Consider the following 13841-nt stretch of genomic DNA (forward strand, 5'->3'; position numbering starts at 1 on the left):
ACCAAGTCTCCTTATCTACTTTCCTTCCAGATGACACACCAAGTACTCTCCTACCTGTCTCCCTGATCACATTAGCTGTAGTTGTGTAGTCATCTGGAAGCACCTCCTTGCCACCCTTAACTCCTTCCTAACATGTAACACTCTTACTTTTTTAGCTTCCACCATTTCGTCTTCTGCTCTGCCTTTGCCCTCTTCATCTTCCTCACCACCAGAGTCATCCTGCACACCACCATCCTGTGCTGTTTGGCTGCACTCTCGCCTACCACTACTTTGCAGTCACTGATTTCCTTCAGGTTACACCGTCTACATAAGATGTAGTCTAACTGTGTGATCCTACCTCCACTCTTATAGGTCACCCTATGTTCCTGCCTCTTCTGGAAGAAAGTATTCACTACAGCCATTTCCATCCTTTTTGCAGAGTCAACTACCATCTGTCCTTCTGCGTTCCTCTCCTGGATACCAAACCTGCCCATCACCTCCTCATCACCTCTGTTTCCTGCACCAACATGTCCATTGGAGTCTGCACCAATGACAACTCTCTTACTTCAAGGCATTGTCTGCATCACTCCATCAAAGTCCAACCAGAATTTCTCCTTCTCCTCCAGCTCACATCCTACCTGTGGAGCATACCCACTAACAACATTGAACATCACACCTTCTATTTCTAGCTTAAGACTCATCACTCTATCTGACACTCTTTTTACCTTCAGGACATTCCTAACAAACTCCTCCTTCAAGATAACTCCTACTCCATTTCTCTTCCTATCTACACCATGATAGAACAACTTCAACCCTGCTCCTAAACTTCTAGCCTTGCTACCTTTCCACCTGGTCTCCTGGACACACAGTATGTCTACCTTCCTCCTCTGCATCATGTCAACCAACTCTCTACCTTTTCCTGTCATAGTTCCAACATTCAACGTCCCTACTCTTAGTCCTATACTCTTGGCGGCCCTTTTCTCTTTCTTAGTGCGAACGCTCTTTCCTCCTCTCTTTCTCCGACCAACAGTAATCCAATTTCCACCGGCACCCTGTAGGTCAACAGCGCCGATGGCGGTCGTTGTTAACCCGGGCCTCGACCGATCCGGTATGGAAGTCATAAGTTTGATTCGCATCTTTGATTTGGCAAAAGTTTTACGCCGGATGCCCTTCCTGACGCAACCCTCTGTATTTATCCGGGCTTGGGACCGGCACAATAAGACACTGGCTGGTGTCCTCTTGCGGCTACATTAACAACATTAATAACACTAATAATAATAATAATATAAATAATAATAATAATAATAATAATAATAATAATAATAATAATAATAATAATAATAGTAAATGTTTAGTCACAGCTTCTTTATTATAAACACTTGGTCGATAGAGAAACATGCGTACCATTTACGCGAGTGGTGACCCGTGACGTATCAGGACGTTTCCCTAGCAACTAGGGCCGGGTCCGTTAACCGCAGCAGTCACACTACCGACGGCTCTCATCGAGAAATTAGGGGGGAATTGTGGTTGATAACCGCTTAGATTCCCTGTCCTGTGTGGCGTAGAGACACGGGGGCGAAGCAGTTTGGAGGCGGGGGGCCCGCGGTTCCGTGTGGAGATGCTAAATATGTGGAAAGTGAGAGAGCTGGTGGACAAAGCGTGAGTACATGGGCGCAGGTGGAACTGTTTGCACCTAGCTAAACCGCTGAGTGGCTGCCGAGCTAGCCGGCTCTAGCTGGGCGGCTTTAGCCCGGCATCATCAGCAGCTCTTACCGCTGGTAGGGGAAAGGAGAGGACGGTGACGTCACAGCTATGGGTCCTCAGCTGGTACCTCCGGCTAGCTGGATAGCTGCCAATCCTCGACCTGACTGCATAAATAGAAACGTGTAGTTTGTGAAGGGATCTTTATACGTTTAGTCAAGAACATTCAGTATTATAAACCAGAAATATATTTATGTCAACTCTATCCAGTCAGCTAATTCTCCTAGCATTGCTAAGCCTAGATAAGCTCTGTTCAGCATATTCTGTGAATGCTGCTGCAGTGTCACGCATTGTCCACAATATCCACTGTCTTCACCTTAATTTCAATTAATTTTTTTCAGCTGATCATCAATATTTAATATAAGCAGAGTTCGTAGATAATTGTATGGATGGGGTTTCCTTTCAAAGCTCCTGACCATGTCTCACTGTGGCGATGCTACACCTTTCAATCGAGGCCCAAGCCCCCGTGTTGCGGGCAGAAAGATGGTCTAAAATCCACAATATAATATAACTAATGTCGGTGTATCGTTATACATCCAGTTGTTACTCTAAGCACTGGACAAGGTAGGCTGCTGTGTGTGTCGTGTCTATTTTTACTGGTAATGTAGTGTATGTACTGTACAGTCATCTGACTTTAACCCAGTAGAACAGCTTCATTCTGACAAAGTGCATGAATAATTTTTTTTTGCATATTAAAAAAAAGTTAAGTAACTTTTTCTGAGGGTCTTGTCATATCAAGAAGAGCAGGCTTGTTGTAAACCTTTTAGGCATTCTTTTAATAGTAGACTTGCCCCTCAGTTTCATGTGGCATGGCCCAGGACCTTTGTTTCAGTAACACTAAACCTAAATATTGTTTGTGTCAAATAGTGCTTAGATTTTGTGTGTTGTATTATTTGTTTTATGATCCAGGGAATTGATCAGTATTGGACTGATATTGATTCCAAACCACATACAGAGTAGAGAGTATAACCTTATTTATCCCTTAAGGAGGTTCCGTCAGGGAAATTAATTTCTCCGTTGCACACAGCATAGTAATTACACAAAACACAGAAAAACACACAGAAAGCACCAGCACATTGAAAGTAATACACCAAAAACACCAAATCGAAAGATTAATAAATAACCCATCAAGAATATACAAACAGAAAATCATAAATAGGTATAGAAATAAAAATAAACAGGCCTAGTTAAGTATGGGTATATTGACATATACTGTATACATATATATATATGTATATGTCATATATACATATACACATATGTGTATATATGTATATGTGTATATATATACTGTATATATACAGCGTATATATATACAAGTGTGTGTATGTGTGTATATATATATATATATATATATATATATATATATATATATACACATATACACACAGTATAAGTGCATCATGTTGTTTCATCAGTCTCAGAACAGAGAAATGTCTTTCCAGTCGTGCAAACAAGCTGCTCTCTCTACAGTTCCTCTATTGGCTGTGGAAGAATTGTCTTGAGGTTGTTCTTTTTTTTAGAGTTTAATTGGTTATTATTCCCGTTTATTATCACTATTAACATTTGCTTTTTTAATTGTTTGGGGTTTTTTACCGTAGGATATACCGTTTAGTTTGTTAAACTTAATTTCTTTCATTTATATTTCAGTTTGTTTGGATTATTCTACTTTTTAAAAACCTAATTAAGTACAGGTAGTCCTCAAGATACGAACATTCGACTTACGGACAATTCAGCTTATGAACAACCTCTTGGAACCAATTGTGTTCGTAGGTCGAGAACTACCTGTATATAGGACTCCAATCAGAATGCAGCTGTGTGTATACAGTAAAGGTTATAAATTACATCCATGAAACATTAGGAAGTGTTTATTCATTTTGAACATCACATCCTTATTATTAGATTTTCTGTGCAAGTTAACAAAAGCATTCATTCATCTTCATGTACCGCGGCTGTATCCACCATAGCGGTTCACGGGGAGCTGGAGCCTATCCCAGCTAGATTAGGGCGTGAGGCGGGGGATACTCCGGGCACAACGCCAGTGCACCGCAGAGCCACATACAAAGACATACAAACACGCACGCACACACACACGCACGCACACTCAGTCAGTCTTACGGGCAATTTGGGACCGGTCAATCAACTTGAAGTGCATGCTTTTGGAGGTGGGAGGAAGCCGGAAAACCTGGAGAGAACCCATGCGTACATGGGGAGAGCATGCGAACTCTGCACAGAGCGGGACTCAAACCCGGACCCGCCGTGTTGTGAGGCGACAGCGCTAACCACTGTGCCACCGTGCCCCAACAAAAGTGTTGTGATAACTAAATAATTTCCAGTAGAAAATGTTAACAAGGGGGGGCACAATGGCACAGAGGGTAGCGCTGTAGCTTCATAGTAAGACGACAATTCATATTATGGAGCCATGTGACTACCAAAGGCTCCCAAGAGTTTATGTGTGTGTGTATGTGTGTGCCATTATCCACAAATGTGTCCAAAGGTTGCAAAATGTATCAAAGACATACAACATAAGAATAAAGGACTCTGGATTTCAAAAGGTTCTTGCAAAAATTCATGCTACAAGCAGCAATCATCACCTTAAAAGAAAGTTTAGAGAAATATGCAAAAATTCCAGAGGAAGGCATAAGGGTTAAATTAAATTAGCATTAATTTGAATTTGCACGAAACACTTCTGATTCTGAATTATGATAGCCTCCTTTGTGCACTATGTAGATGAGGACTGTTGTTGTCATTTTGTTTATTTCTCTCATCTTTTATTGTATGTGAATTTTTTGCTCTCAGCTTTATATTTATAGGATTTGAGAGAAATCCAATTTAAGTTCTTGGTATGTGTACACGTGTAGCAGAACCGACAATAAAGTAGACGTTGAATTAAATATAGTTTTTCAAATATTAATAGAAATATAAATTGTTGTTAATAGAAATTGTACATGTTTGTTTCAACAGCACCAATGTGGTGATGAACTACTCAGAGATCGAGTCCAAAGTGAGGGAGGCCACCAATGACGACCCCTGGGGACCCTCCGGACAACTGATGGGAGAAATAGCCAAGTATGTGTAGCACACGCGTATGTTCGCTGTGTGTATGTGTGCAGTTAAATGTGCAAGGCTGTTGTTCTTACATGTTTTTACCATCATTATACCGTCTTTGTGTGTGTAGATCTACCTTCATGTATGAGCAGTTCCCAGAGGTGATGAACATGCTGTGGACCAGGATGCTGAAAGACAACAAGAAGAACTGGAGACGAGTCTATAAGGTAGGGTGCACTTGAGCGTTCAGGTGTGTCTGTGTTACTGAATCTGTCCTCGCTTTCTGTATTAATTAATATTGATAACTCATTTGATCAAAGTTCTTTTTCCATTTCTTTCTTGATCCACTGAATTTGGAACAAAGATCAGGAGCCACATTATTAAACCTGAATAGAGCAAAATGCAGATAGTTCATAAATGCACTAAATGTTCACATTGCTCACACCAGATCCCCTTCATAATTTACTGTCAACTCAAAATGTGGCACATCTGTGTGAACTTTGTGTAACAGATTTCTATATTTAGTGAATGTCCCCAATATTCACAGTCATCCTCATTCTGACTGCATGGGACCGATCATGTCAAACTATAAACAGAAATTCCACCTGGTGTGGAACTGAGGTTCTTTTGGAGCAGCTTGACAGAAGCAGAAATATACTACTGTACTTTGTTATATATATATATATATATATATATATATATATATATATATATATATATATATATATATATATATATATATATATATATATATATATATATAGACATAGTTGACATAGCCCAGGTGTTTCATCTTCATCCTCACAGATGCCATTCAAATCAATTCATAAATGTGCCAATGAGTTGAAGAAATAAAACATAATAGTGCTGATTTTCTCTGACATGTATACCCTGAAAGATATTCTGTTAAAGCTGTAAATATTAACATTGTAGTAACTGACGGTGAATGAGCCTTTATCTCATTGATAGTTGAAAGTGTTCCTTCTGAAACATCACAGTCATATTGGACCAAATGAGGCATAGAAAACATAAATGTAAATAAAACAGATTCCTCCTTATGTTCTTAGCTTTTGATTATCCAGTATTACAGCTTTTTGTGAAAGACGAGATAATGGATGGACAGATAGACGTACCCTCAAGGGAAGATAACTGTGTGACATGAGCTAATTTGTTCTGATTTATTGTACAAAATGGTATACATTTCAGGTGACAATGTTTCAGACTCCTTCCATTTGACTTGTTTCCTTGTGTGCAGACTCGACTATGGATCAAAGGTTCTCTAGGGGGTCGTATTACATAAATAAATATATAATAAATCCCAGAGTTTCCTGAGAACATGGCGTACACTGTCTCACATTTATGAAACATTTATAAATGAGGGCCTAGAGCAGTAAATCTCATCAGTATTCTTGGATCCTGCCCACACATTCCTGTGAGACTGATTTCCAAAGGTAATAAGTTTCGAGCCAAGTAAGAATGAGTTTGGAATATTTTTCTTAGAGAGGAAGTGGGCTGAGTTCTATAGATTGACAAAATTCAATGAAAGGAAAATGTTTATTTCAAAGAAAACTCATTCTTATTGAGCAATCCTGACATTGTCATGCTTCTCACGTCTTTTAGTACATTTTCTTTTCTCTATCTTCCTTTGCAAGGCCTTACTGCTGCTGGCCTATCTGATCAGGAACGGGTCCGAAAGAGTCGTCACCAGTGCCAGAGAACATATCTACGACCTGCGATCTCTAGAAAACTACCACTTCATTGGTGAGACTTTATTTATTTATTTCTGTTCTGGTTATGTTAATTTATAATCTTCTGATTTGATCATTCTTGTAGAAACTTGCTAATTTGGGTCAATCTCAGATATAACTAAAATCACAAGGATAAAAGCTCTGTGTCTCTGGTTTTCAAGACACCTTGATATTGACCAGGGTCTATGTCATAACGATGAAAATATGACTACGTTCTTCAAGATTAAAGTTTATATCTTTGTTGTTTGTTTCTGTCCAGATGAGAACGGTAAAGATCAGGGTATTAATGTTCGTCAGAAGGTGAAGGAGATGGTGGAGTTTGTCCAGGATGATGACAGACTGAGAGAGGAGAGGAAGAAAGCCAAAAAGAACAAAGATAAATATATTGGAGTGTCCTCCGACTGTATGGGAGGAGGAGGAAGCGTGAAGAACTGTAAGTAATTCAGGAAATCTTCTTTGACAGCTTAAGCCAGATGTGTATTAAAATGATAAAGTAATTTCCCAAACTTAATAATAAAATTTGCATTGGAGGGAGGATGTTACGTAAAATAAGTACCATGATAGACTTTGAATTGCTCTTAAAAGTTACTTAAAGTAACTTGAATTGTATTTACCAACAAAGAATTTAAAATATTAGTGTATCAATGAATTCATTCATCTGTAAGTTTGCATCACAACATGAGGTTTTTAATTATAGGAATAGCTGATAATATTCAGTTAGTGCAATTTGATGATTTTTTTTTCTGTTGTAGAATTACAAATCTTTTGATTTTTTGTCCTTTATAGTACAGAAGTAGACAGCTTGAACTTTGATTTGAAATTCCAAGTGTCTCAAGTTTTTAATGTACTATCTATATACCCAGCAAATGATTTGGATCGGAGTAAGTGGGATGAGGACTGGGATAAGAGCAGAGGAGCTTTCCCTTTTAGTGAGAAGCTCGGTGAGATCAGCGACAAGATTGGCAGCACCATCGACGACACACTGAACAAGTTCAGAAAGAAAGAACGAGACGACTCGCCGGACAGAAACAGGTAAGTAGATCAAACGTGTTTAAAAAAAGCCTGAGTGAGTGCTAGTGTATTGTAGAACAACTGAATGCTTCACAACTTGTTGCTCATCAGATGAGTGTTGACCTCTTTGTCATGTATTTACAAACTTAAATTAACCCACGGACTGTTAATGGTTCCCGGAATTGGAAACCACTGCTTTTAAATATTGTCTTTGATTATCCAGCGCAAAATCAAGCAGTCAGAGACATGCAATAAAACAGAAACAGTGAATCACAAAATCACCTGAGTAATTCTTACTTCTCATAAGTCCACTGTTTGGTTTCAACAGTGACAATGAGGAAGAACGAGCTTCAAGGAATGGCAGGCAGGAAACAATTGAGTTCAAAGATGAGGAAGAAACCGTCACAACAAAGAGTATCCAGATCACACAAGCAACAGAAACTACCACCACCACCACACGGAAACGCAGTGGAGCCACGAGCAGCAAGACGTTGGACCTGGGAGCTGCGGCCCACTACACCGGAGACAAGAGCCCAGAGGAGAAGGTGCTACAGGAGAAGGAACGCTTTATTAAAATGTGAGATGCACTTTCAAATTTGTCGATCACCGAATGTCTTTGTACCTGTCTTTAGTCATCGGCTAGGCAGTCATCCAGTGGAGGAATAGCTGACCTGCTCGTGATTGACCCTTCATCTAACAAGGCCACAGCAGGTAACTCCAAAGACACACACAGACAGGGACGAGTGAAAGCCATGATGGGTGTTGACATTAAGTTAACTCTGTCACCTTTTACTGTGTGTCCGTCTCACCAGGAGGAAGTTCAGACCTCATTGGTGGATTTGCAGACTTCTCCTCTCCTGCTGCCTCTGCCAGCCTCCCAACCTCCACTGGTAAACACGTCACCTTTCTCAACAGCACCTCCTTTTGTAGCCTTACGATGCTCTCAGACCTGCTCATTTTACGTATCCTGCTGCCCCTGTTTTTAAACGTAGACAACACAGTTGGGGGAGGTGGGGCAGTTCCTGTCAAAATCGATTTGATCAACAGAACAGCTGCATAAAATAAGCGCTTTCTTTGTCCGACCAGCTGCTGCATCCACCAATGGAAATGGAGAGTTTGGAGACTGGAATGCCTTTTCAACCAATCCACCAGCTTCATCAGTCTCTGGTCCCTCCCAGCCCATCACTGACCTGTTTGCTAGCGTCCCGTCATCCACAGCCTCCAATTCTACCCACGTCCCACCGTCAGCTGAGCTCTTTGACCTTATGGGTGGAGTTAACCATCAACTACCCAATCCACACACGACACTGAGTGCCTCTCAGAGCTTGACTTTCTCCCTGGGAGGAGTGACACCGGGAGCACCTGTTGCTATGCCCACCATGCCCCTTTCACGCTCTCAACAGGTAGGAACAACACTCATCACGGAAAGGACAGTACTTGGTCTTTAGTTGTTGCAGATAAAAATTTAAGCACATGTCATGAGTCTTTATTTTCTTGGACCAACACTTATTTTTTTGAGTCATCCTGATGCAGAATTCTATTCTTTATGCATTTATCCAAGTTAAAATAATTTATAATTAACTTTTAGAGCTTGGGAGGTATAGCATCTCAGCAGACCGTAGGACAGCAGAAGGGAGGTGCTGGAGGGCATGGATCATTAGGGTTGACCTGGTCTGACCCCTCTGTCAACATCAGCCTGGATTTCTTATCAGCAGGTCTCAACCCCACCAAGACCCCACCCACACTCAACAACATCATCCAGCAACAAGGTATTATCCTTTTCATTGTGATCCATTTTTATGTGTGGATTTTATACTGCAAGCGAATGTAGACTGGGAAGACTTAATGTATTGTATGGATCTGAATGGATTATATATACCTGTTGAATATCATAAGGATCAGTTAGAAACACAGTGGATTTACTCCTCCCTGTCCTGATGTGTCTGTGCAGGAGTGCCTCCCATCAATCTCTTGACTCATAACTTTGGAGGATTGAACCTCAGCTCCCCTCCCCAAGTGACACCTGTTAGATCACCAGCCAATCCCATGATGGCAGGCAACGCCATGACGATGGGCATGCCTGCATCCATGGCAACTGGCATGCCTCCTTCTTTGACGAGTATGCCCCCTTCAATGACCACGGGAACTATAGGAGTGGGGGGAATTCCTGTAAACCAGGGCATGATGGGAATGAACATGAGCATGAATATGGGCATAGCCACCCCTGTGATGATGGGCGGTATGGCTGGAATGGGAGTTCCAGGAGTCGGGTTAACACACTCCATCACCCCAGCAATGGTCCCACCCAAACAAGATGCCTTCGCTAACTTTGGCAGTTTTGGGAAATGAACGACTGCAGAGACTGTGAATGTGTGTGTGTGTGTGTGTGTGTGTGTGTGTGTGTGTGTGTGTGTGTGTGTGTGTGTGTGTGTGTGTGTGTGTGTGTGTGTGTGTGTGTGTGTGTGTGTGTGTGTGAGCGAGTGTGAGTGTGATCCACTGAAGGACTGTTACTGTACTTGAAGACAACCTTGCATGTTTGTCTTTCTGCTTTTGCTGTCTTTGGGAAGATGGTACCAGAGATAAATCACCATGACCTCAGAGGTAGGGGAGACATCCCAGTGATGTCCCCAACCCAGCAGTGATTTGATTTGTTAAATGATGTCACATATAACAGGGAAGGTGTCCAACCACAGCCTCTGGTAATTACTTTCATAGACTTAAAGGATCCTCATCTCAACCTACTTTTACATGTTAAAAAAAGTATAACCCCTCCCCTCTCCACAGCTAAATGTTTTTCTCTCAAAGCTACACTTTTGCCTTAATTCTTTAGTGTAACCTGAGATTTGTTTGAGAATAATTCCAACCAAGTTCATTTACAAAATTGAAGCCACTCATTATGATCACAGATTGACTCACCAACAATCACGATCTCCACATGCTAACAGTCAAAGTATCTGGAGGACATGACATAAGAAAACTATCCTGACTCCATACTCCTCCCCCAGCAGAAGGCAGGATGGGTGTTTGCAACGAGACGACACGAACACTGTGGTTGTTCTTTCTCTTCAGCCTTCATGAGGGTTACAACATTAAATGTTATAATCGTTTAATGTTAAAAGTGATACCGGTACTCTGTATTTTATTTTTACGTCCTTGACCAATGGTCGATGACAGAGTCCATCACTATTTTACTGCTCACTGATATTTTCATCTTTATTCCTGGCTCAGACAGCGCTCATCTGCTTCCACATATGTTCACAATTTATGACTGTGCGAAAAGAGAGAAAATGATGGATACTATCTAACAAGATTATCAAAATTCCCTGAGTTTCAGCCACATTTAAGATGATATCACACAAACAAGCATCGGGAATAACCCATAAATGAACCTTCAATAGCAGACAAAAGATTTGTTTCTCTCACAACATGAGGTTTTCACAAGCATTACATTAGATTCACATGCAGAAGTCAATCTAAAGGAGTTTAGTGGTTGATGATGTCTGAGAAGAGATTGTGTGTGTGTGTGTGTGTGTGTGTGTGTGTGCGTGCGTGCGTGACGTTATGGGTGCATTTTTCCTGTTTAGTATGTAAACAGATGAGCAGTCCTCTTAATCTTCTGAGGTGCTGCACTCAAAATGATCAAAGTCTTTATTTTGTTAATCACACAAGGGTTGATCCCATAACTATTAGTTTCAGATTTTATTTCTTTAGATATAAACTTATGTTATTACAAGAGAGCTACTAATAACATGCTTTATTTGATGGAAATCGGTTTTCTATTTTTTTGTGCTTATTTTTGGTTATAGTTTTTTTGAATTGATTACTTTCTATATTTTCTGTACTTCATTCTACAGTAAATTATATTATAGCATTCATCTTGGTGTTTTGTTTGCTAAGGTGAATTTGTTGACATGGTCTAACTGTTGTTTGTATTAACTTTGATCCAGATTATTGTGACATGATGGAAACTCGGAATTAAGAAGCTTTAGTAACTGTAGGGGAGTTCAATTGTCTAATGAAAAATGGATTAATGATGGTCTCATATTTTAGGCTCATTTAATTCTATTTGACATAATTTCAAACCACCACCAAAAGTAATTCAGAGCCTGAAGATGTCTCTATTGTCCGTAAAGTCTGCAATGATTTGTATTTCAGATGAAACCGAACCCAGTCTAAACCAAACACTGTAGTGAAGAGTCAAAAAGAAATAAATAAATGAGATGGGTCTTAATACCCAGAGAGATTCAAGGGGTATTCTCAGGCTTGGGGGGGATTCTCAGTTTTTCAGTAGGAACCCGCCAGTCATTGGGATTTTCTACTTGATTTGTGTGTGACGGAGGCTGTGTGTAGTAGCAGTGCACACATGGATCATTTACAACCTCACTTAAGCCTCAGCTTGTGAATTTGTACTATTTAAAACTTAGGTACATCGTGAGAAGAGGTCACTCTTCCTCGGTAAGAAACACCACTCAAGTAGATCATCAGTTATGATCTACTCCCCGACTCCACCATCACAGTTGAGGACTTTGAGCTGCCCGACGCTGGCAGCAACTTTTGACCAACAGCTAAGTGCAAGGGAAATGTGGAGGATGTCAAAGTTATTGAACCTTTCAAGTAACACTGGGATTGATCACTGATATTTAACATGATCTACATTTGATTTTATGGTCAAATAAAATATTCTCTAACTATGTTTTTCTGCTGTCGTGGTGTAAGTAAGATAAGTAAATGTCTATAAGTGGTTTATTTCAACATGTGGGGCCAAAACAGAAGTGCTTTGACTAAATTTGTGAGCAAGGTGGGTGAATGTGATCGGCCGCCCAGAGCTCACATGGGCACCGTGCACCCACACCCCCTCTACTCTCGTTGGGCAATGGGGATTAGGAGGAAGGGAGGTGGGATGGATGTAATCTTCTTTTCCTTTTGGCTTTTCCCTTCAGGGGTCGCCACAGCGAATCAGTTGCCTCCATCTAGCTCTGTCTTCTGCATCTTCTTCTCTCACTCCAACTACCTTCATGTCCTCTTTCACTACATCCATAAACCTCCTCTTTGGTCTTCCTCTAGGCCTCCAACCTGGCAGTTCAAAACTCAACATACTTCTAACAATATATTCACTATCTCTCCTCTGGACATGTCCAAACCATCTCAGTCTGGCTTCTCTGACTTTATCTCCAAAACCTCTAACATGTGCTGTCCCTCTGATGTACTCATTCCTGATCCTATCCTTCCTGGTCACTCCCAGAGATAACCTCAGCATCTTCATCTCTGCTACCTCCAGCTCTGTCTCCTGTCTTTTCCTCAGTGACACTGTCTCTAGACCAAACAACATTGCTGGTCTCACCACAGTTTTGTACACCTTTCCTTTCATTTTAGCTGAAACTCTTGTACCACACATCACACCTGACACTTTTCTTCACCCGTCCCGTTCCATCCTGCCTGTACACGCTTCTTCACCTCTTTTCCACACTCTCCATTGCTCTGGACTGTTGACCCTAAGTACTTAAAATCCTGAACCTTCTTGATCTCTTCTCCCTGTAACCTCACTCTTCCACTTGGGTCCCTCTCATTCACACACATGTATTCTGTCTTACTGCGGCTAACCTTCATTCCTGTCCTTTCCAGAACAAACCTCTTTAGCTTCTCCTCCACCTGTTCCCTGCTCTCACTGCAGATCACAATGACATCTGCAAACATCATAGTCCATGGAGATTCCTGTCTAACCTCGTCTGTCAGCCTGTCCATCACCATAGCGAACAAGAAGGGGCTCAGAGCTGATCGATGTAAATTTGTTTACGTCACACGACTCTGGCCTCCGGATGATTGACGGGTGATCGGACGGTGTTGATAATGCCAAGGTTAACGCCAAAGGTCAGGTTATGATTTCGGTCTTAATTGAAGACCAAAGAAGCCATCAGATGCCCAGTTTAGGAAAAGAAAAAGGAAAAATGGGCAAAAGAAACTGGTGCATTATTTTATGTGTGATATAACGTTAGACTATAGACTATTTATTAGCCTCTTGCTAAGAAGTTGCAAAGCAGCAGAAAATGACTGTATTTGGTATTTAGTTTTGCTGAATTAGAAACTATTAGAAGTGAGTCATCATTTTCATACAACTAATTTTACCCATAGGCAACCTACTTTGTATTTGCAACACAACAAGTACAAATTCACAGAGACATCCTGACTGTGGACTTTTTATTATTCCTATACATTATATGATAGCTTAAATAACATCTGATTTACATTTGTAATATACATGTGACGTAGCTTAATTTTTAGTGTGCTATGCTTAGT

At 40.8% G+C, this 13841-nt stretch overlaps 1 protein-coding gene across 1 annotated transcript; it reads left to right on the forward strand.

Moving 5' to 3' along the window:
* The first annotated feature begins 1451 nt into the window (after nt 1-1451).
* Nucleotides 1452-12230, forward strand: LOC137606043 (clathrin interactor 1-like). The gene is made up of 12 exons (XM_068331079.1): nt 1452-1638; nt 4705-4809; nt 4919-5015; nt 6441-6549; nt 6796-6969; nt 7400-7568; nt 7876-8092; nt 8180-8258; nt 8360-8437; nt 8634-8950; nt 9136-9316; nt 9499-12230. Exons 1-12 carry the CDS (start codon nt 1598-1600, stop codon nt 9894-9896), a joined length of 1965 nt encoding a protein of 654 aa, XP_068187180.1. The 5' UTR covers nt 1452-1597; the 3' UTR covers nt 9897-12230.
* Nucleotides 12231-13841: the final 1611 nt, after the last annotated feature.

Source organism: Antennarius striatus, chromosome 13, assembly GCF_040054535.1.
Source record: "Antennarius striatus isolate MH-2024 chromosome 13, ASM4005453v1, whole genome shotgun sequence".
NCBI classification, from domain to species: Eukaryota; Metazoa; Chordata; class Actinopteri; order Lophiiformes; family Antennariidae; genus Antennarius; species Antennarius striatus.